The 18,228-nt window shown below is 42.5% G+C and overlaps 1 protein-coding gene across 4 annotated transcripts in view; it reads left to right on the forward strand.

The window, feature by feature from the left end:
- The window catches only part of ABAT (4-aminobutyrate aminotransferase), a 48,955-nt gene that overhangs the window by 19,444 nt on the left and 11,283 nt on the right, over nt 1–18,228 (forward strand). For all 4 annotated transcript variants that reach the window (XM_005522875.3, XM_088064004.1, XM_014252703.2 and 1 more), the window contains exons 2-6: nt 1,929–2,057; nt 11,767–11,864; nt 12,671–12,700; nt 13,284–13,401; nt 17,214–17,263. In XM_005522875.3, the coding sequence (XP_005522932.1) occupies nt 1,988–2,057; nt 11,767–11,864; nt 12,671–12,700; nt 13,284–13,401; nt 17,214–17,263 (366 nt within the window). In that variant the 5' untranslated portion in view covers nt 1,929–1,987. The remainder of the gene's footprint in view (nt 1–1,928; nt 2,058–11,766; nt 11,865–12,670; nt 12,701–13,283; nt 13,402–17,213; nt 17,264–18,228) is intronic.

Raw genomic sequence — 18,228 nt, forward strand, 5'->3', positions numbered from 1 at the left:
AACATCAATCAAGGTGCTGGGCATTTTCTTACTGACTTAGGCTAGCATTTGTTTTTTGTTAGAAGGAGATCATGAGATAAGAAATCCATGGTGTTGGGATATTTCTTCACACATTGATTATGCAACAGTTAGCACAAGTAAAGAAAGAAACTGAGAGAGAAAACATAATGAATTAAACTAATCTTATAAGTGAAGTTACTCTTTTCTGAAAATCATTAGTAATTTTTCTGAAAAAAATTAAGTAGTTCTCTCTGTAGTTGTGACCCAAAGCCTTAGGAAGCTAATCTTGCTTTTCCAGTGTGTGCACAAGTGTTATGCAAGTGTTTGCTCATCTTGGCACATTGCAAACTACCTTGAATTTTAACTTAAACGAAGTGAAACCAAGTGCTATATCAGTTGTCTGGGGAGACATGGGGAATTAGTTTTGTTCCTGAGTCTGAATAGGTCTGTGAATTTATAAATCTCTGTAGGCAAAAAGTTTTTTTGTTTTTATATATTTTTTAAAAGCTCAAGTGTGAAGGAGAACAAATAGTATTTTGCATAAAGACAATACAAAAACTAAATTTCTGATATTTTAGTTCTGGGTAGGAGATACTTGCTATCATGGTAGCAATAGTTCAGCTGCTTCCCTGCATCTGGTCGTGAACATCTGCTGGCATGTTTTATTGATGGCATAGGAGTGAAGGAAGCTGTAAAATGTGATCTCTTTCTGCTGGAAGATCAGCTCTACTCTGGGTGTATTTGTTAAATAGAATTTTTTCCAGGTTTATGGATAATAGTGACATTTTGTCTTTGGTCCACTGCTGCTCCATGGTCTGCATCCAGTGAGGTGCAAGTGCCAGGCAAAGGGCTCCAGTGTCCTGCACAGAACACAGGGGGCCATGCTGATAAGTGTGAGGTTTGAATTTAACCTGTCTCCTGGATAATAATTCAATGACCTGTTTTATCTATTTCTGACTTCCAGCCAGGCTTTCTGCACAAGTGATCCAGAGTGAAAAGGGAGTCATGTTATCTTTCATGCTGCTTGACTTTCCAAGGTCATTTATACATAACCAGCTGAGGTAGAACCATGGAATGGCTGAGGTTGGGAGGGAGCTGAGGGCTGGCTGGTCCAGCCATCTGCTCAAGCAGTGACACCTAAAGCAGTCTGCTCTGGACCATTTGGGTTGTGGATATCTCCAGCATGGTGATTCCATGCCCTCTCTGGGCAACCTGCTGGGGGTTTTCCTGTGTTTGGGTGGAGCTCAGGGTATTTTAGTTTGTGCCCATTGCCTCTTACCCCACCTCTTGGCATCTTGACACCTCTGAGAAGCTGCTGGCTCCTTCTTTACTCCCTCCCATCAAGTATTTATTACACATTGATGGGCTGCAACCTGAGCCTTCTTCTGGCTGGACAATCTCAGCTCTCATGTTCTCTCTTCACAGAGTTGTGATTAATGGGTAAAAACTGGTTTTTCAGGGGATTGATTTTCTTTTATTTCCTAATGCTTGTCCTGCTGTATTTTGTATTAGATGAGATTTTTCTCATAAACTTAGGTCATATCAAAAACAACAGTTTGGCATGAGAAACTGACTGGAAACGATTTTTTAAAAGTTCGACACAGTATACATATACAGAGAAAGTAGAGAGGGAGAGCAAGGGAAAATAGTTACTGACCTTTACCCCCTGGCCCTGCTGAAGCTGTGACATAAACCTTTAGCCTGCAAGTCATTTGTCTTAGCAAGACCAAGCCGAGAATCAGATGTGGGGCTCAATCCTGAGACTGCTCTGGACGTCAGCATCAATCCATCAAACCATGCTTTCGGTGTCTTTGGATGGAAATTAGTGAAAGGGGGTGTTGAAATGAACAACACAGTAATAGTGGCTGCATCTCTAGGGACATTAATAAGTTTTTTTTCTTTTTTTTTTTTTTTTTTTTTCTCCCCAGAACATCAACCAGAAAGAAATCTCTCAAGATTGAGTCTTTTTCAGTAAAGAAAAGATAAAATGGCATCAATGTTGCTTAGTCGACAGCTGACCTGTTGCCTGCAGCAAAACTCCAGACTGCTGGTGTTTGGTAAGTGTTTCCTTGCATTTCCCTGCTTTGTATTTGGTGTTAACTTCAGGCTGGTGGACAGAATTCCAGTTTGAACGTTGCTGGGGTTTGTCCTGTGATGTTGAGTCTTTCAGAACTTGAGGAATATGATGTTCTGTATCTTAGGTATTGATGCAGTTGCAGTCTAAAGTGGACCACAATTGTAGTCCAAAGTATATTTGATTTTTTTTCCTTCTTCAAACAAGAATGTATCAAGTTAATAATTTGCCTTGTAAACGTGCTAACTGAAGTAAAGCTCTTCAGCCCTTGGAACTCTGCATTTATTCTCTGGCACTGCATGGTACAGAGGTGAGACAATCATCCATCAAAATGAGCTGAGTTTTCTCTTTGTGCTATGTAGCACAACTTTAGCCATCTTCCCTTGTGAAGAGGTTTAGTGTGACTGGTAGGAAGATGTGACCCTCACTGGGGTTGTGTGTTTCTGCCTCGAGTGAGCTCTAGCGTGAAATAAAAACCTGCCACATGGCATCAAGCTGCTTTCTCCTAAGTGAATGGCAAGTTTTGGCTTGGCCCTGGCTTGAAATTTAGCATGTGTATATTAAACCTTCAGTCTCTGTGAAATAGATATAAAAACTAAATTCCTGTTGGCTGTGTGGAGTCTTAAGATCATCCATTCCATATACTGTTACAGTATGGCTGAATGGCTTTTTTGGTGACTGAGTAAATCTTAGTGTTTCTCCTGTCCTTCCACCCTCCTGCAATGCCACTGTGCTCCTTCTGCCACTGTCAGGATAAACCAAACACACCCTTCCATTTGCTCAGAAACTTAAACATCATTGATTTCCTTTTAAATAATACACTTTGGGGAGCAACTGACCTTTGACTAAAGAACACCAAGTCTGGTCTTATAACTATTAGAAAATATTAGGTGAGTGTTTCAGTGCAGGATGCGCTTCTATTTATGGGAGTGACGCACTGATTATCCACCCTGGGCAGGAGCAGGGATCGATCGTGGGCAATGGAAAGTGCTTGCAGCAAGCAGGCCTTGTTAGCTGTCAGTCCTGTGAGCTGATCTGTCACCTCAGCATCACGTAATGAATGCTCCCTGTCCCTCCCAGCATCTTGCACAATTCCGTGCTGCTTCCCAAGCACAGAGGGGTAGATGGGCAGTGGAGGGCCGGTGCACAAACTCCTCTTCCATCCTCACCATCAGTGAGGGAGTGTAGATCCTCATCAGGAAAGCAGCTCTGGATTCCATTAATCCATCCTTGCTTCCAGGAAACTTCCAAGCCTGCTAAAATACTGGAGCAAATAATAGAGGGCCTTGGCTGCAGGTTGTATAAAACAGCCGTGGCCTTTGGATCTGAACGCTTTGTGTGAGAGAGCAGGAACGATGGAGCGAGAGGAGAGCCCCTCACCAGGGGAACTGTCCTGTGCTCCTGCTGCCTCACAGAACAGGCAGGAGGCTCTGATGGCTGTAGCCAAAGCTGGAGCTCCAGGCTGTTTTCCTGAGCCCCAGCTCAGGTTGCAGTGCTGCTGGGCTCTGTGGCTTTTAGGGGAGTGCTGAGGGTGACATCCAGGAGCTCTCTGCTCCAGAGTGCTCGCCTCCAAGGTATTTTTGTGCACTCAAGTTCAGGGCTTTACAGGCTAAAAAACAGACTTGTGCATTACTCCCACAGAAATCCTGCGGTGCCATTTGGGCTGGTGCTCTTTTTTTTTTTTCTTTTTTTCTTTTTTTTTTTCTCGTGGATAATGAAATGACAGGGTTGCCAAGGGGGGATGGAGGTGGAGAGGAGGAAATAGATTGCCTCTTGGTAGGTCTTTGTGTCTGTAGGCTGTTTCATGTGTCATGTTTCAATTGTATGTATGCATTAAGCAAATCATCTTGTTCATCTTGAATCTATGATAAATTTATTTACACAATGTTTTTTTTCATCCTTGACTATTTATTTCTCTAGTTGGAAAATCTGGAATTTGTCTTTGAATCCTACACTAAAAGCATGGCAGAAGGTCAGGCTGCTGCCTCAAGGTAGCATCAGTTTGCATTAGTGCACACCCATGCCCTTCTAGGATGCTGATCTGTTCTACAGCTTCTGCAGCCTCCCCAGGCAATTTGCTGATTGCTGAACTGGCTTTACCTTTAAAACTTTTTTCCTAATATTTAGCCTAAGTTTCAAAACAGGAAACAAATCAAGTCCTTATTGTTTGTCCTATACTCAAAGGACCTGGAGACTGGAACGTTTAGTTTTCCTTTGCAGCAGCCTTTCACATGTTTGATAACTATTGTCTCCCCCAAGACCTTGTACTTTTCTCTCTCCTGAATACTGTTTGAGTCTCTCCTTGTAGGTCCAATTTTTCTTCTCCAGTCTGCACCCTTCCATTGCAGTGCACTAAGTAAACTAGTACTTGTTGAGGCTGTAGCTCAGCCTGTTTTCTGTCTCTCTGGAGAGGATAATAATGTTTAGCACCAGGTGTGCTGCAGTAAAGTCTGAGAGATGTTCATAGTAGTTATTGACTTGTCCCCATCACAGTTACCACAAAGAGGCTGGAAAGCCGTGAGAATGATTTATTCTCAGTCACACTTTTGTCTCCAGTATTGATCCTTGCTAAGACTTTTTACTTTTTTTATTTGGTTTGTACATTAAGAGCCTCCCTAAGGAAATCAGAAGACAGCCTGGATTTGTGCAAGGGATGTGTGGCAGAAGCAGAGAACAGTCCCCTTCTTGGGATTGTAGGGGTCAGCTTGAGGTCAGCTTCAACTGAAGCCCTGCAAACTGAAGCCTTGCAAAACCTCTCCTGCTGGACTGAGGAACCTTTTCTGTCTGATCAAACACTTCCACAAAAAGCTGAGCTATATAAAAACAATCACATAAAACCTTGCTGTTGTAAGCAGGCTCTGGTACAAGGCAGAGTCCAAGCTGGGACTGCTGTTCTCAATTCCTTGAGGGAATGTGACGTTCCTATCCAGTTCTCTTGCTCCTTCTGTGCCACAAAGGGTGGCTTTAGCAATGCTGGCTGTTTGCCCACCTGGGTGTTCCTTGTGGTTGGCTGTTCACCTCCAGAGGTGTTCTGATGAGCTCTATAGCTGTTGAACTGTTGAAAGAGGGAGGATGTTACAACTGGTTCAGATCACAGGAACTATGAGACCAGTGGTTGGATGCTCCTGTAACTCTCCTGTGGAGTTGATTTGGGATTGTGCTGGGATGGTGAAGGGGAACTTCTGTTGTTCTTTCTTACAGAAGTTTCCACTTCCTTATGGGAAAACTTCTTTAGTTTTTTTCTTCATCTTTGGAGAATCCAGAGTGTGTATGTGGGAGTGCTGAAACGCAGACAATTTCATGTGGAAGAGCTTCTGAACTTGCAGCATAAGCACTCTGTAAATAGCAATCTCAGTTTTCACAATGTTATGCAATAGTGATGTTCATTTCCCAAACATCTCTAGCTAGCCTGGCCTTTTGCCATTCCCTTTCAAGATCTGTTAGTAACAGATTCTACTTGTAACACATAAAAGAGGACTCAAAGGAAATCACAGTCCTCCTACTTTCGGCTGTCAGGGCCTCCATGCTCTAAAAATTCTGTCTGGGAGGTGGTTTGATCGACACTGTGGAGGGGAAGTTTAGGGCATGCAAGGGAGGTTGCCTGTCTGCACTTGTGCAGGGCAGCAATGACATGGCATGTGGCATGTGCCTCCCTGGGGACTGCAGAGCTTCCCTCTACACGCCTTCACAGCAAGGCACTTGTGTTTGAGAGCTCTGGTTATGGTCATGGACTTTCATTCCTCTTCCTTTTCCTTGGAATTGTTCCTTCTGTTCATTACACCAATGTCCTTTCAGTGCCTCTGCTGGAGTTTCTCCAGGGAATATCCAGCTGTACACTCAGGAGCTGTGTTAACGTGTTAATTTTGGTCAAACACATGAGAGATTCAGGCTCTTTCTAGCCCTGCCTTGATTGTAGCTCTGTTATCAGAGATCTCAGCACAGACCTGCCAACAGTGGTGCTCTTTGTGCCTACCAGCATCACCAAATTAGCAGGGTGCACTTATATTAATTATGTTGCTATAGCAATGTGGTAGTTTGTTAAAATTGGGACCAGGACTCCTGGTGAGCAGTGGGGGCAGTGTGTGGAAGCAAAGTTGGGAAATGAGCTTTTCTGCCTGCTAGCAAGTGATGACATCCTGCTGGATGAAAAGGAAGGATGTGATAATTTGCTGATGTTATTCAAGTGTTCAGAAAGATGATGTGTGATGAGAGCTTTGAGAAGTCTGCAAGAAAAACAGAATATAACTTATTATGCCCATCTTCTTTAAATGGGATGGATAGAAAATTCTGTGCAAATTGTTCAGCCTGTGTGCTCTCGGAAATGAGGTTCATTAACAGTACCTATGCTTGTGTTTTGACTTCTGCCATGATAAAAAGATAAAACAGCTTTGTTTACCAGGAGAAAAACGGTGCTGTTCTTGGTCATGTCAGCTAAATGTAGTTTAAGAGCTTTGGTAATGCTTCTTTAGAGAAGGATACTTGGTCAGAGCCCATTAGCTCAACATACTGTTAAGATGAGAGTTGAGATTATGTCATTTGCTCCTGTTCTTAAGATAATATAACACAAAATCCCCTTTTTCTAAGGCAATTTGTTCAGATGTCAACAGAAAATCAAGGGATTACCTTTTATTACAAAGTTAATGGTGTTAGTTCACTGAAGGACCAGTCACCAGAGATTCTCAATTCTTGAAAATACCTTGCTTGGTCATAGTGAGAATCTCAGTTTTTACCTGTCCCATCTCTGCTGTCTTTCTGGGAGGCAAAAACCCAGACCTGGACTGCAAATGTCTAAAACTCCTAAATATCAAGTCGGAATAGTCCGAATTCCATTGTATCTTGTATCTTCAGGGTTTCTATTGCAGGGTAAGTTGATATTAAAAAGTCAAACAGGAAAAATTTGGACTGAGTTGCAAAACTCATTGAGTACCTTCAAGACAGAAATGCCAGCTGAGCAGAGCCTACTGCAGTTTCCCAGGGGATGAAGCACTACAGTGAGTGACCTGATTTATTTGCATTTTCTTGCACCATTAGGAGACTGTGGTACTGATGCTGGGGGAAGCAAGTGAGACAGAGCATGGCCTGAAATCCTCCTCCAGGCTAAACAAAGCAGGTATTGATGCAGCCAGCCATCACCATGTTCAAGTGTGTGGAAAAGCCTTTGCAGGAGAGCAGCCACGTCCTGGAGCTGTGCTGTGAGCAGGGCCACAGGCCCTGGGGAGCAGGAGGCAGCACCCGTGTCCTGCTGCTCTTTGGGGCCTGGAGAACAAAGCCTTGCAGGGGATGTGGAGAGGGGGGTGCCAGGAAGGCCTGGGTGCCCAGGCAGGGGTGCCCAGGCTGCCTTTGGCAGGGTTCTGACATCCTCTGTGCCCTTGGAGAGTGGCCTGAGCTCCTGTTTGGCCTGCAGAGCAAGGGCATGGTGAGTGAGGCTGGGAGGAAATGGGCTGTGTGAAGGGGAGCAGTGCTGGGGCCATCCCCTGTGCTCAGAACACTGCTACCAGGACTCCAGACTGCTGGTCTTCTTTGCCTTTGTCACCACAAGGCTTTGGACAGGTCCCTGAGCACCAAGGGAGCATTAAGCTGCAAAAGTCTTGGGCTTTGTGAGAGAGTTTGTGTCAGGTGCCCTTAGCCAGGAGAGCTCCTTGTGTGTGAGTGCTGTGGCTGGCACAGTCTGGGTGTCCCCACAGTGTCCCCTGGGTGCCCACAGTGTCCCCACAGTGTCCCCTGGGTGCCCACAGTGTCCCCACAGTGTCCCCTGGGTGTGCCTCCAGAGTCACACAGAGATGGAGCTCAGCAGGAGACACCACTTTCACTGTCACTACGTTTTCTGATCAGAGTCCCAATGTACTTTAGTAAGAGTAGGGAAAAGAGTAAATATGGGGCAAGCAAAGAAATCGTTTGTGTCCTTAAAATTAGGATTGTTTTGTTTATTTTTAACCAGCCCTGTGAACAAGTATGCCTATCTGATGAATAGTGCAGTGGGGTATTTGGAATAAATCCACTGACCGTGCTAGAAATTGTGTGTGTTTATGCCAATCATTTATTATGCTCTCACAGGGAGAAGAACTTCACTGAAAGATGAAGTTTGAGGATTTACTCCACTTTGATTTAGCTTTTACTATCAAAGACTTTGCTAGTATATTGGAGTTTTGGTTTTTGAGGGTTTTGTTCTAGCCTATATTATTCATGCAATACCTAAGGGGAAAAAAAAACAACCAGTTTTCAAAATCTTTTGATCCGGTGACATGGGGCATTTTTGTTTTTATGGCAAGCTGTTCCTTCAGATGCAAGCCACAGTGTTTGCCTGAACCAGGAGGTGGAACAGTGCTTTGACAAGCATAAGGTTGACAAATGGGTGCCATTATGAGACATTCTGTGGACACCTGAAAACAAATATGTGAAATTAAGTTTGTATCAGTGAATCAGCCTAGAAATCACTTGCCTGTGGAGCCTGTAATGTGCTTTAGGAGATAACAAGCAAGAGCAGGGAAGCCTGTTCACTTGTGTTGCTCAGTTTTTAGCTGGCTCTGGCTCACAACTTACTGAAAATGATTGTGATTTGGATAAGCTTCTCCTGAAACTTTTGCTTTAAAAATATCTCACAAATTGACTAACATGACTAATTTGATAAAAATTATCTTTTAAATAAACTCTTGTCCTAGGAAGACCTGTGTGTTTTGATTTCACTTGACCAGTTTTGCTGTCTGGAAGCCTGTCTGCTGATAGACATGAGCTGTGCCAGTGTGAAGTAGTGCAGCACTGCACAGCAAGGTGCTCTTCATTTTTGATAATTCAGATGTGCCCATAGATACCTGGTTCAATGTGCAGAAGAGACTGTGGCATAAACTGTAGCAAAAACATGATGATTAAAAATTTACAAAGCAGACTGACCCACTTGGGTCTTTGTTAGGCAGCCTGGCTGAAGGAAGCAAACTCCTCTTGACTTGTGCTGTTAAACAAGTTAGGGCAAGATTAAAATAGTCTCCAACTTAAAGTCCCTGTTATACAGCTCTATAAATATGAATTTATTTGTAGGAGAGGTCATGCCACTTGCAGTATCCACAACAAAACTTGCTTAGAGGAGTAACTGAACTCTTGTTTAAGTTAGAATCCTTACTTGTTACAGTATTTCACAGCTCATCCTTCAGGGAAGCAGAAGAGGAGGAATGTCATCCACCTCTCCCAGGTGGTGGCCAGGACTGTTGCTCTGGATTTTGGAGCCTGGCAGTCAGGACTTTGCAGGAATGGCTTGGGTATTTGCAGAAGAGGAGATCTTTAATCATGGTCCAAAGAAGTGCATTTTTGTGAGAACTCAGTTGAAAAGACTAAGGAAGGAGGTGTTGTCCAGATGAGAGGATCCTGGGGGATGGGCAGAGGGGATGTGGTGTTACAGGGTCTCTGGCAGCAGGGCACAAGCCAGGGTGGGGAGGAAGAAGGTGAGGACAGTGCATCCTGGTCACAGCTCACCTGCCCTGTCTGCAGCTGTGTCCAGTGATTCCAAGTCAGATGCTGGGTTTCTGTATGTCTCCCGGTAGCGCTGACTCCCAAAATGTCCTGTACCTTCTGTGCCTCTGGGTGCTTTCCCCTTTGTCATAAGAAATAGCACCTAGAGCGTGGGGGGAGGGAGAGAAGGGGACATAGGAGAAGCAGAAATGTTTGCAGCTGGTTTGGTGGGTTCTCCATTGGGGAAGGAGTGGGTGCACAAAAGGGTAAGTTTGGTCTCCTCTCCTTTTAGACTTGAGAGTGTGTATACTAAACCTACAGCCTTATTGCCTATGAATTGTGGAGATTTTGATCTTTTATATGCAGTAGTTTTTTCCCCCTCAGTGGAGCAGTTGCCATGCAGTCTCCAGTTCACATGAATGCTAAACAGAATGACACAAAAATGGTGTTGCTGTAACAAAACCTATTAATAGCTTTGCGGAGAGGCACTGACGCATCTGAATTAAAGCTGGGGAGAATAATCATCTTTGCAGACCTAAGTTTTCTCAAGACTTCAAGTGCTCAGAGATGCTTTCAAAGGGCGGTGATTTTCCAGATAGTTTCTTGAAATCAGGCTTGCTTGAGACATTCCAGCTTGGGTTGAAACAAGCTGAGGCAAGTGTCTCGAGTCACTGTTGGAAATTTCGGCTGAATGGCTGTGCTCGGAGCACTGCTGAGCAGTATCACAGGATACCTTCTGTTTTCCTTTAAATATCTGGTTTATTTAACAACTGTTACTTCCAAACACAAAACATTTTCAGTGTGTTGCTGGAACAGAGCTCTGGCAGTGAGAGGTGGGTATGGATGGAAGTGCAGAGGGGCTGGTGCTGCCAGGGCTTCTGGTGGCAGTGCTGCACCCCAGGGATTTCCATGAGTTTGACTGCTGGCCTGCCTGCCCAGCCATCTCCCTCCCTGCACCTCTGCCAAAGTGGGCTGCAGTTTATTGGTTTAGCACCTGGCAGCACAGTCCTGGCACAGAAGGATGTGGTGAGTGGTACCTCCAGACCCTGCTGCTCCAAGTCTCCTGGACAAGAGCTGGTGTTGCCTGATTTCCCATGCTGAGCCTGGATCTGAGCTGCAGCTGGTGACAAGGAGAGCTAAGGACCTTTGTTTTGGGCCATCCAAATTACTCCAGCTAAAAGTTGCTTATCACAGATACTAAAAAAAGTTACACTCTCTTCTTTCAGGTCTAAGTGTGATACCCCCAGATAAGAGTATTAAGATCAGTTTGTTGTTGGTACCGTGCTGGGTAGAGGCTTGCAGATGCTCTGTGACAAAAATATAATTGCCAAGAATGTTGGTTTAGTTCAACATATAATCACAGTGTGCAGAGCAAGCTCATAGTCTCTTGCTGGTTATCTTGGTAGAGCTTTGGTGTCTGGACTTCCTGTTTTTGCAAATGTACAATCCCCATATTATCCCCTAATTGTTGTTCCCTTAATGGAATATGTACATATTTGGAATACAGGCTTACCAGAACTGTCTCTGTCATATGAAGTTTTCCTAAATCCCGTGTTTTAAAACAAGTATTTCAGAAAGAGAAGTAGAGCCTGTTATTGGTGAAGTACAGGAGATTTTTGCCTTTTTGTTTTCATTATGGTGTCAAGTTTATTATGATTCCTTACACATGTGGATAAAAACAGCCAGATCAGAAGGAAAACTGGCACTGATTTGGGCTCAGATTTCAGAGCTGCACTGCAGCATGCTGGTTTCTTGTGAGACAAGGCCATTTACCTTTCTGAGACAAATCTTTCCCAAAGAATGTTCTTTGAGCTGTTGAGAAACATCATACTGGATTTTTCCTGTGGACTCCATCAGACTTTTTGGTTATTACTGGTGGATAACTAAACCATCTGTATAGGAGTGGGGAATTTATGGCAAAGGCTTGCAGAGGGCATAATGGACAGACTCAACAAAAGAGGTGGAAGGAGATGTGCTCTCAGTCCTGTGCTTTACAGGAGGATTTGCCTCTGTTTCTCTAGGGTTGCCTTGTCATTTTCTGTGGAATTTTTTGCTTTTGTTGTTTTTTAAACACCACACTGGTATTGGTTTTATTTTAAGACTGGTCAAAGATGAGATACATAGTTCATTTCAGACAGCTCAATGTAATTGGTCTCATCTGTCAAGTGTTCTCAGGCAAGGTATGGATGTATCTTCTGAGAGGAGAGCACAGAAAATATGGACTCTACTCAGATTTTCATTATTTTTTACAGGACACAGGTATATCAGTCAAGCTGCAGCTAAAATTGATGTGGATTTTGATTATGATGGACCTCTGATGAAGACAGAAGTTCCTGGACCACGATCTAGAGTAAGTTTCCAAAGTATAGTAACTTGGTGTTTTGCATCTTTAACTGCGTCTAACTTGCTAGAAAACAGATTTCATTCCAAACCTGAAATCTGATATGAATAAACATGATTCCATAAGTCTATGCCTACTTTTATCAGGAAGAGAATGAAAAGCTCATGAGTGAAATGCCCGTCTCTGAGAGGCAGATCTGAATCTCAACTCCTAAGTTCCCATGTGGAATACCTCAGAGCAAAAGAGCATTATTTTAATAGAACATCTCATCAGGCTTGGTTAATTGTACTCCTGCTGTAATAGAAACTGTTTATTATATGAAATAATGCTTTGGTTCTTAAATGAAGCAAGAGTTTGAATTTGCTGGACGTTGTTTTACTCTGGCAGAGTCAGCATTTGTGCATGGGCTTTGGTTTTTGTGAGGTTTTTTGTTGTTTTTAATAAAAAGGAGCAGTCTTTCTAGAACCAATCTACCAGTATCCCTTCAGTATGACTCTGGCTTCTCTTATTTTCTGATTCCTCTCTTGTTTTCTCAGTTCAGTTGGGCAATATAGAAGAGGAAGCTTTCCCTTTTTGGAGATTTACAGTTAAATCTGTGTTTGCAGCCATTTAGCTCTACATGCCACAGGTCATAATTTTGACTGTAATATTTGCAAGATGCACCATGAAAGTTTCTGTGGCAGGTAGAGTTTCCTGGTAAGCACACAGGACTACAAAGTTTACATGTGATTAATGAGATCATAAAAAAGAAATACACATTCTCCATCAGTATTTGCTAATTACACACCTGAGACTGACATTTGGTTTTTCTGCAGGAATTAATGAAGAAGCTGAATGACATTCAGGTAATTTGTCAAGTTTTCTGTGTTTTGGGGGATGTTACTACTTTGATTTCAGAACTTGTTTTAAAATCCTGGCTTGTATGTTTGTGCCACCAAGAAGGGTGAAACACTGACTCCGGGTTTCCACACTGACTACATTATGTGTGGTTTATATATGCATTTGAATAAAATCTTTTGTAGTATATTTTGAGTACTGCAGGATCATTTTGCTAGCATCAGGGGTTTTCTTTTAACATATGTGTTTAAACTGTGTCTGTTTAAAGAAAAATATTTGAGTTCTTACAGAGTAGCCAGTAAAAACAAGGTATATTAGGGTTTAAAAGTATGTCAGCCTAAGTAAATAGTGCCTTCCTTAAGATGAGAAATTTCTCCAAGTCTGTGTTTCATTTCTGCAGAAAAAGTAAAGACTTGCCCTTTTAACAGTCATTATAAAAATAGCTGTACAGTTATTCCCATGCAGTGAATATAATGTGTCTTTTTATCCTCGCATTAGATATTTTTATCAGATTTTGCTATATAACCATTAGTTGCACCTTCCTACATACTGACACTTTTTAAAGCACTAACTGTGGTTTTTTTCTTGAAGAATGCAGAAGCTGTGCACTTCTTTTGCAATTATGAAGAGAGCCGAGGGAACTACCTTGTAGATGTAGACGGCAATCGAATGTTGGATCTCTACTCTCAGATTTCTTCCATCCCAATAGGTAGGAGACAGATGTACCAAAATGTTTTGTTTTGTTCTCAACCTGTCATTTTCTTATCTCAGGCACTACCAGGGAAGTTGGTTGATTCACTTGAAAAAACAGAGGTGACATAATGAACACCTTGTTGTGATCAGGGACAGCTCACTGCTGTGTATGCAGACCCACCACTACAGAGTACTTGAAGAAACTACAAATTCAATACCTAAAGCTCACTTAAAGTGCAAAATGGTGCCTGGAAGAAGCACTGGTATTAATCTCAGTTTGAATGTGCAAGTTCTAGAATTCAGGTTGTCTTTGTTGTGACTTTGTGATTTTATAACAGTATGTTACTGTTTTAAACATTAACAAGCATAATGTAGACATTTTAACATGAAATGATATGCTTTAGTTAACATTTCTATCTCAAAATAAGTGGGGGAAAAAAGGAGTGTGCCATGTGGTGAAGGTGGCAGCTCATTTGTCTGAGGGAGCAGACACTGCCTGGCAAGAGTCAGCTGATTGCTTTGTGAAGCCTTTCAACCAGAGGCAAGGCAGAAATGTGAGCACCAACTGCAAGGCATACAGGTTTCAGTAGTTCAGTTCAGCCCAGTTTCTTTGCTCCTCATCCATGGATCCTCTGCTTAAAAATACTCTTCTGCAGAAGCAAAAAGAGCAGAAGTGCTGGAGTAATTTCAGAGGTATATATTGTGCTATGTATGGAAACTGTGATGACTGAAAATCATCTCTACAGGCTTCCTTTCCTGGGAAACAGAATTTGATGATGTTCAGGTTGTTACCAAATTTTTGGCATCTAAGACCTTGTGACTGTGGTGGGTGTTCATTTATCCCAGTCTTCTTTGCAGCCAATGTTCTTGCTGTCCCAGAACACTCAATCAGTGTAACCATTCCAGAGCCCTGCAATGTCTGTAGCTTATTTCCCCCAGCACAAGTTCTCACTGTGTTGTATCTTTCAGAGGCTTCACTGAGATAACTTGGCCATTGCTTACGTGGAAGTAGGGGTGAGACACAGGAGCACAATGCTTGTATGCCAATGAGCTTGGATTTTGGGTTGCTAGAGAAGGAGATGCATTTAGTGCTCATGGCTTCCCATTCTTCACCCACAAAATCGATTTGGAGAAACAAGTCTCGGTCATGTAATCAAATACACTCTCCAAAGTATGAAAGTCAGTGCATGCTCCAAAAGAAATTGTCCAGACAGTGCACTGAGGTTTTCTGACCTTCTGGTGCTGGGTGGTGCAAACACCTCTTTTAATATACTTTTGTGTATAAAATATTGAAGTATTATGGAGGAAATACGTTCTTAATGGGCAGGGGCTCTGCAGTTTACTTTCTCTGGTTGATTGAAACTGTTGACATAGGACAAGACTCCAGTGCTGTGATTGACCCTCCTAAGGCATGGAGTTCCTCCTTCACACCAGGCAATGCCTTCCCAAGGACAAGCTGGGTTTTTATGCTAGGGAACTCATTCCTCAGTCTCAAAGGCACTACAGCACAGTGCTTCTTGCACCTTCTCAGGTAATGGCTCTGGGATGTGCAGCAACAAAGAGCAAAGGGAAATTTAATACTTAACAGGCTGACCCAAGTCTAACACACAACATTAATTTATATGTTTCAGTTGTACTGAATGACAAGATTATCTGAAGCTGCCCAGGTTACTAATAATGTCCCTCTTGGTGACAGAGGCAGGGTCTGGACTGGGAGAGCAAAACAAGATCATAAGGTGCTTGTTAGTCATCTGTGCTTATCTCTCTGCAAGTAAATCCAATAAAACCTTGCATGAATCTGTCAGGACTCCCCAAGATTTAATAATGATCTGTTACACTAGAATATATTTATCAGCAGAGGTTGAGAGGTAATAAGTGCCTGTGTGGAGAGATAAGAAATAAAGTATAAAAAACCTCTGGCCAAAGGTGCTCTGGGCTGTCTCTTGATGAAAGACAAAAATTAAAAGGGTTTTTTACCGCACTTTTATGGGCAGGAGTAGCACAGCATAGTCCTTTCATCCTGCATCTATTCTGTCTAATAGAGTTGAAACCCCATGGAGCCAAATGGAGGAGGGATGTTATTGACATGTTTGCCAGCAAACATCCTGGAATAGCAAATGAACCAATGTGCTTTTCAGTGCTGGGAAGGTCTGTTTTGTATGGGGAGATGCAGAGAGGTGTAGTTTGATATTATTGACAGTAGCCTGCTGCTCAATTCAAATCATTCTTTGGGCTTTCTCCATCTCATTGTTTTAGCGGGCTCTAGTTGTTTTTCCCTTTGCAGACAGGCACAGTGATGAGCCTGGAGGACGTGTACGTTCCTGTCACACTGATCCAGACACACAGCAAGAGTGATGAGGCAGGTGTCCTTCCTTAGAGCCAGCTCTGTCACCTCTGAGAGGATTGTAACACTGCAAACACTTGTGCTGGTCACGGCACTGAAAGGAGTTAATGCCTGTTTGCCATGCCAGCCTGGAGCTGTTTGACTTGTCTACCACAGTTACATAATGGTTATTCAAGCATTTAGTTCTTCCTGGTGTTAGCTCCTGACTGTGAGCACACATGCCAGCTCAGCTTCTGGCACACAGCCTGGCTCTGTCACAGCAGCTGGGCTTTGAGGGTCCTGCCTTCACTGGGGCCCTTCTGAGGAGGCACAAGGATGAGGGAGTGTCAGGAGGAAGAACAGACCACTTGGCCTGAAGTGAAGAGAATGGGAGAAAGATTCTCTGTGAGTGCAAAAGGATAAATCAGAGGTAATAGAAGTTTGTGTTATGTAAGAGAATGGTATCTCTTATACAATGGCATTCACATATGCAACAGCAACAGGATTACAGATTCTTACAAACAGCACCAGAGTTGATCCTTGAGATTCCTAAAACACTTGGTTTATTCTCAAAGGGGCTCTCAGTGGCAGCCACAGGTTCAGTTCTCAAGGACACAGCTCACAATGTGTCGTTCCCTGTAGCTGAACAACAGCTCTTCCCATGACAGCAAATGCCATGCAGATGTAGTTGTTCTGTGTCCCAGATAGCCACTATTATTATCTTCATAATAGTTTTAACAGATTTATCAGCGTGACATGCTGCTAAAACAATATGGATATTCTCTTGTTTTCAGCTAAAATATTCAAAACTGAATTTAATTGATTTGTTAACACAGTTGCCTAATGCTTCATTGCTCAAACAGGATAATCAGGGCTGTTGTCATTCCACTGGAATGGGGATTCAGAAGCACAATAAGCTTTTGTAACAAAATTACCGTGGTCTGACTTCTTGAGCAGTAGGGAAGATGAGGGTTCCAACTGTTTCTACAAGGAAATGTTAAAGATGATGTTAATCTCTGGCTCTGGCATTTCATCCATTAGAGATCAGGCTTAAAATGAAATTTCTGGCCTCCTTCGAAGATTATTTTTTTAACAGCAGATAAATTGGTTTTGCCTGTAAGCAAGCAAGTTATCCTGTAGACTATTAATGGAGATAAATTAAGCACCTTCATTGTGTTAAAACTGAAGCTATCTTAGTTTCTTAGTAAGAGGGATAAATCATTGCATTTTTCCAAGCAAAACTTTGTCAAAGTAAAGAAATGGGTGTGCCACAGGCCCAAACAGCAGTGCTGTGCTGTGCCCTGCACCCAGACAGGCTGCTGGGAGACAAAGAGCCCAGAGGTTTGTCCTACTTCAAAAGAAGTCCCATCATTAGTAGTTAAAAATAGACAAGTTCCACGTAAACAGTCAAACATTGATATAGTTATTCTCTAGATTATGCTTTGCATTACTTCATTGAAACCAGATAAAAATAACTGTTTTCTTTCTTTGTTCTTTTTAATTAGGTTACAGCCATCCCTCTCTGATCAAGCTTTTACAGCAGCCACAGAACCTGGTAAGTGAATTAGAACATGAAGTACAGATGAAGAACATGATGGAGTTCTCCTTGTTGTGGGCTCTTTTTTTCTTAGACTGATAGTGAATGCTAATGATTCAATTTAATTCATGATAGGATCTTCTTGCTTTACCTCTCACTAGATGAAAAGAGCTTTGTAGTGTTTAAGACACCAAAATCTCTGGGAAGTTTTACAAAAAATAAACATTTGGGTGGTGCAAGCACTTGATATATTTGCAGCCACATTTAAGTCATAATTCAAATATAATGTCTCAAATTAACCATTTTAATAATGTTTTCTGAAGAATTTTTGAGCATGAAAGCAAGACCAAAACCTTGAGAGAGAATGCAGTATCTTGGACATGGTGCCCTACATCTGGTGTGCTGTGGGAAGCATAGGGTTTGTTTTTATAAAGTTTTAAGGGGACAGTGGCTGATTCCTGTCTCCTAAGTACATTCCAGCAGAGCAAAGAAATGCAGACATTTGAGTTTCCTGAGCTGATTTCCTTTATGGAATACTCATGTCTTCAGGTGAGAAATTCTGCCTTTCCCAGGACTAAAATACTTCAAGTTTAAAAAAAAACAACCCCCCCCCAAAAAAACCACAACAGCAAAAAAAAACAGGACGGGAAATGCTGGAATTGTCAAAGGCAGATCTGGGTATTTTGGAAGGTCTTACGTATATTAATTCATAAAGATGATTTCTGAGAATAATATCCTCTCTATAATGCAGCAGTAAGCAAAGTCAGATTTAAAAAACAAAACAAACAAAAGTCCCAAAAACAGTTAAAAAAATCAAAAAGCCCTGTTGCTGGTGGCAGTTGCTGATTTGCCCAGTGGGGAAGGGCAGGTGACACTCCTGGAAGCCTGCAGTGAGAGAACTCCTCCAAAGTCCCACATGAGTGGCACAACTTCAGTTAGTGTTAGCAAAGGGATTGGTGTTTTCCTGGAGGGACTTTTTGTTT

This window comes from Pseudopodoces humilis, chromosome 18 (assembly GCF_049639895.1).
Source record: "Pseudopodoces humilis isolate 2021_Gansu_Grassland_sample_001 chromosome 18, ASM4963989v1, whole genome shotgun sequence".
Classification (NCBI taxonomy): domain Eukaryota; kingdom Metazoa; phylum Chordata; class Aves; order Passeriformes; family Paridae; genus Pseudopodoces; species Pseudopodoces humilis.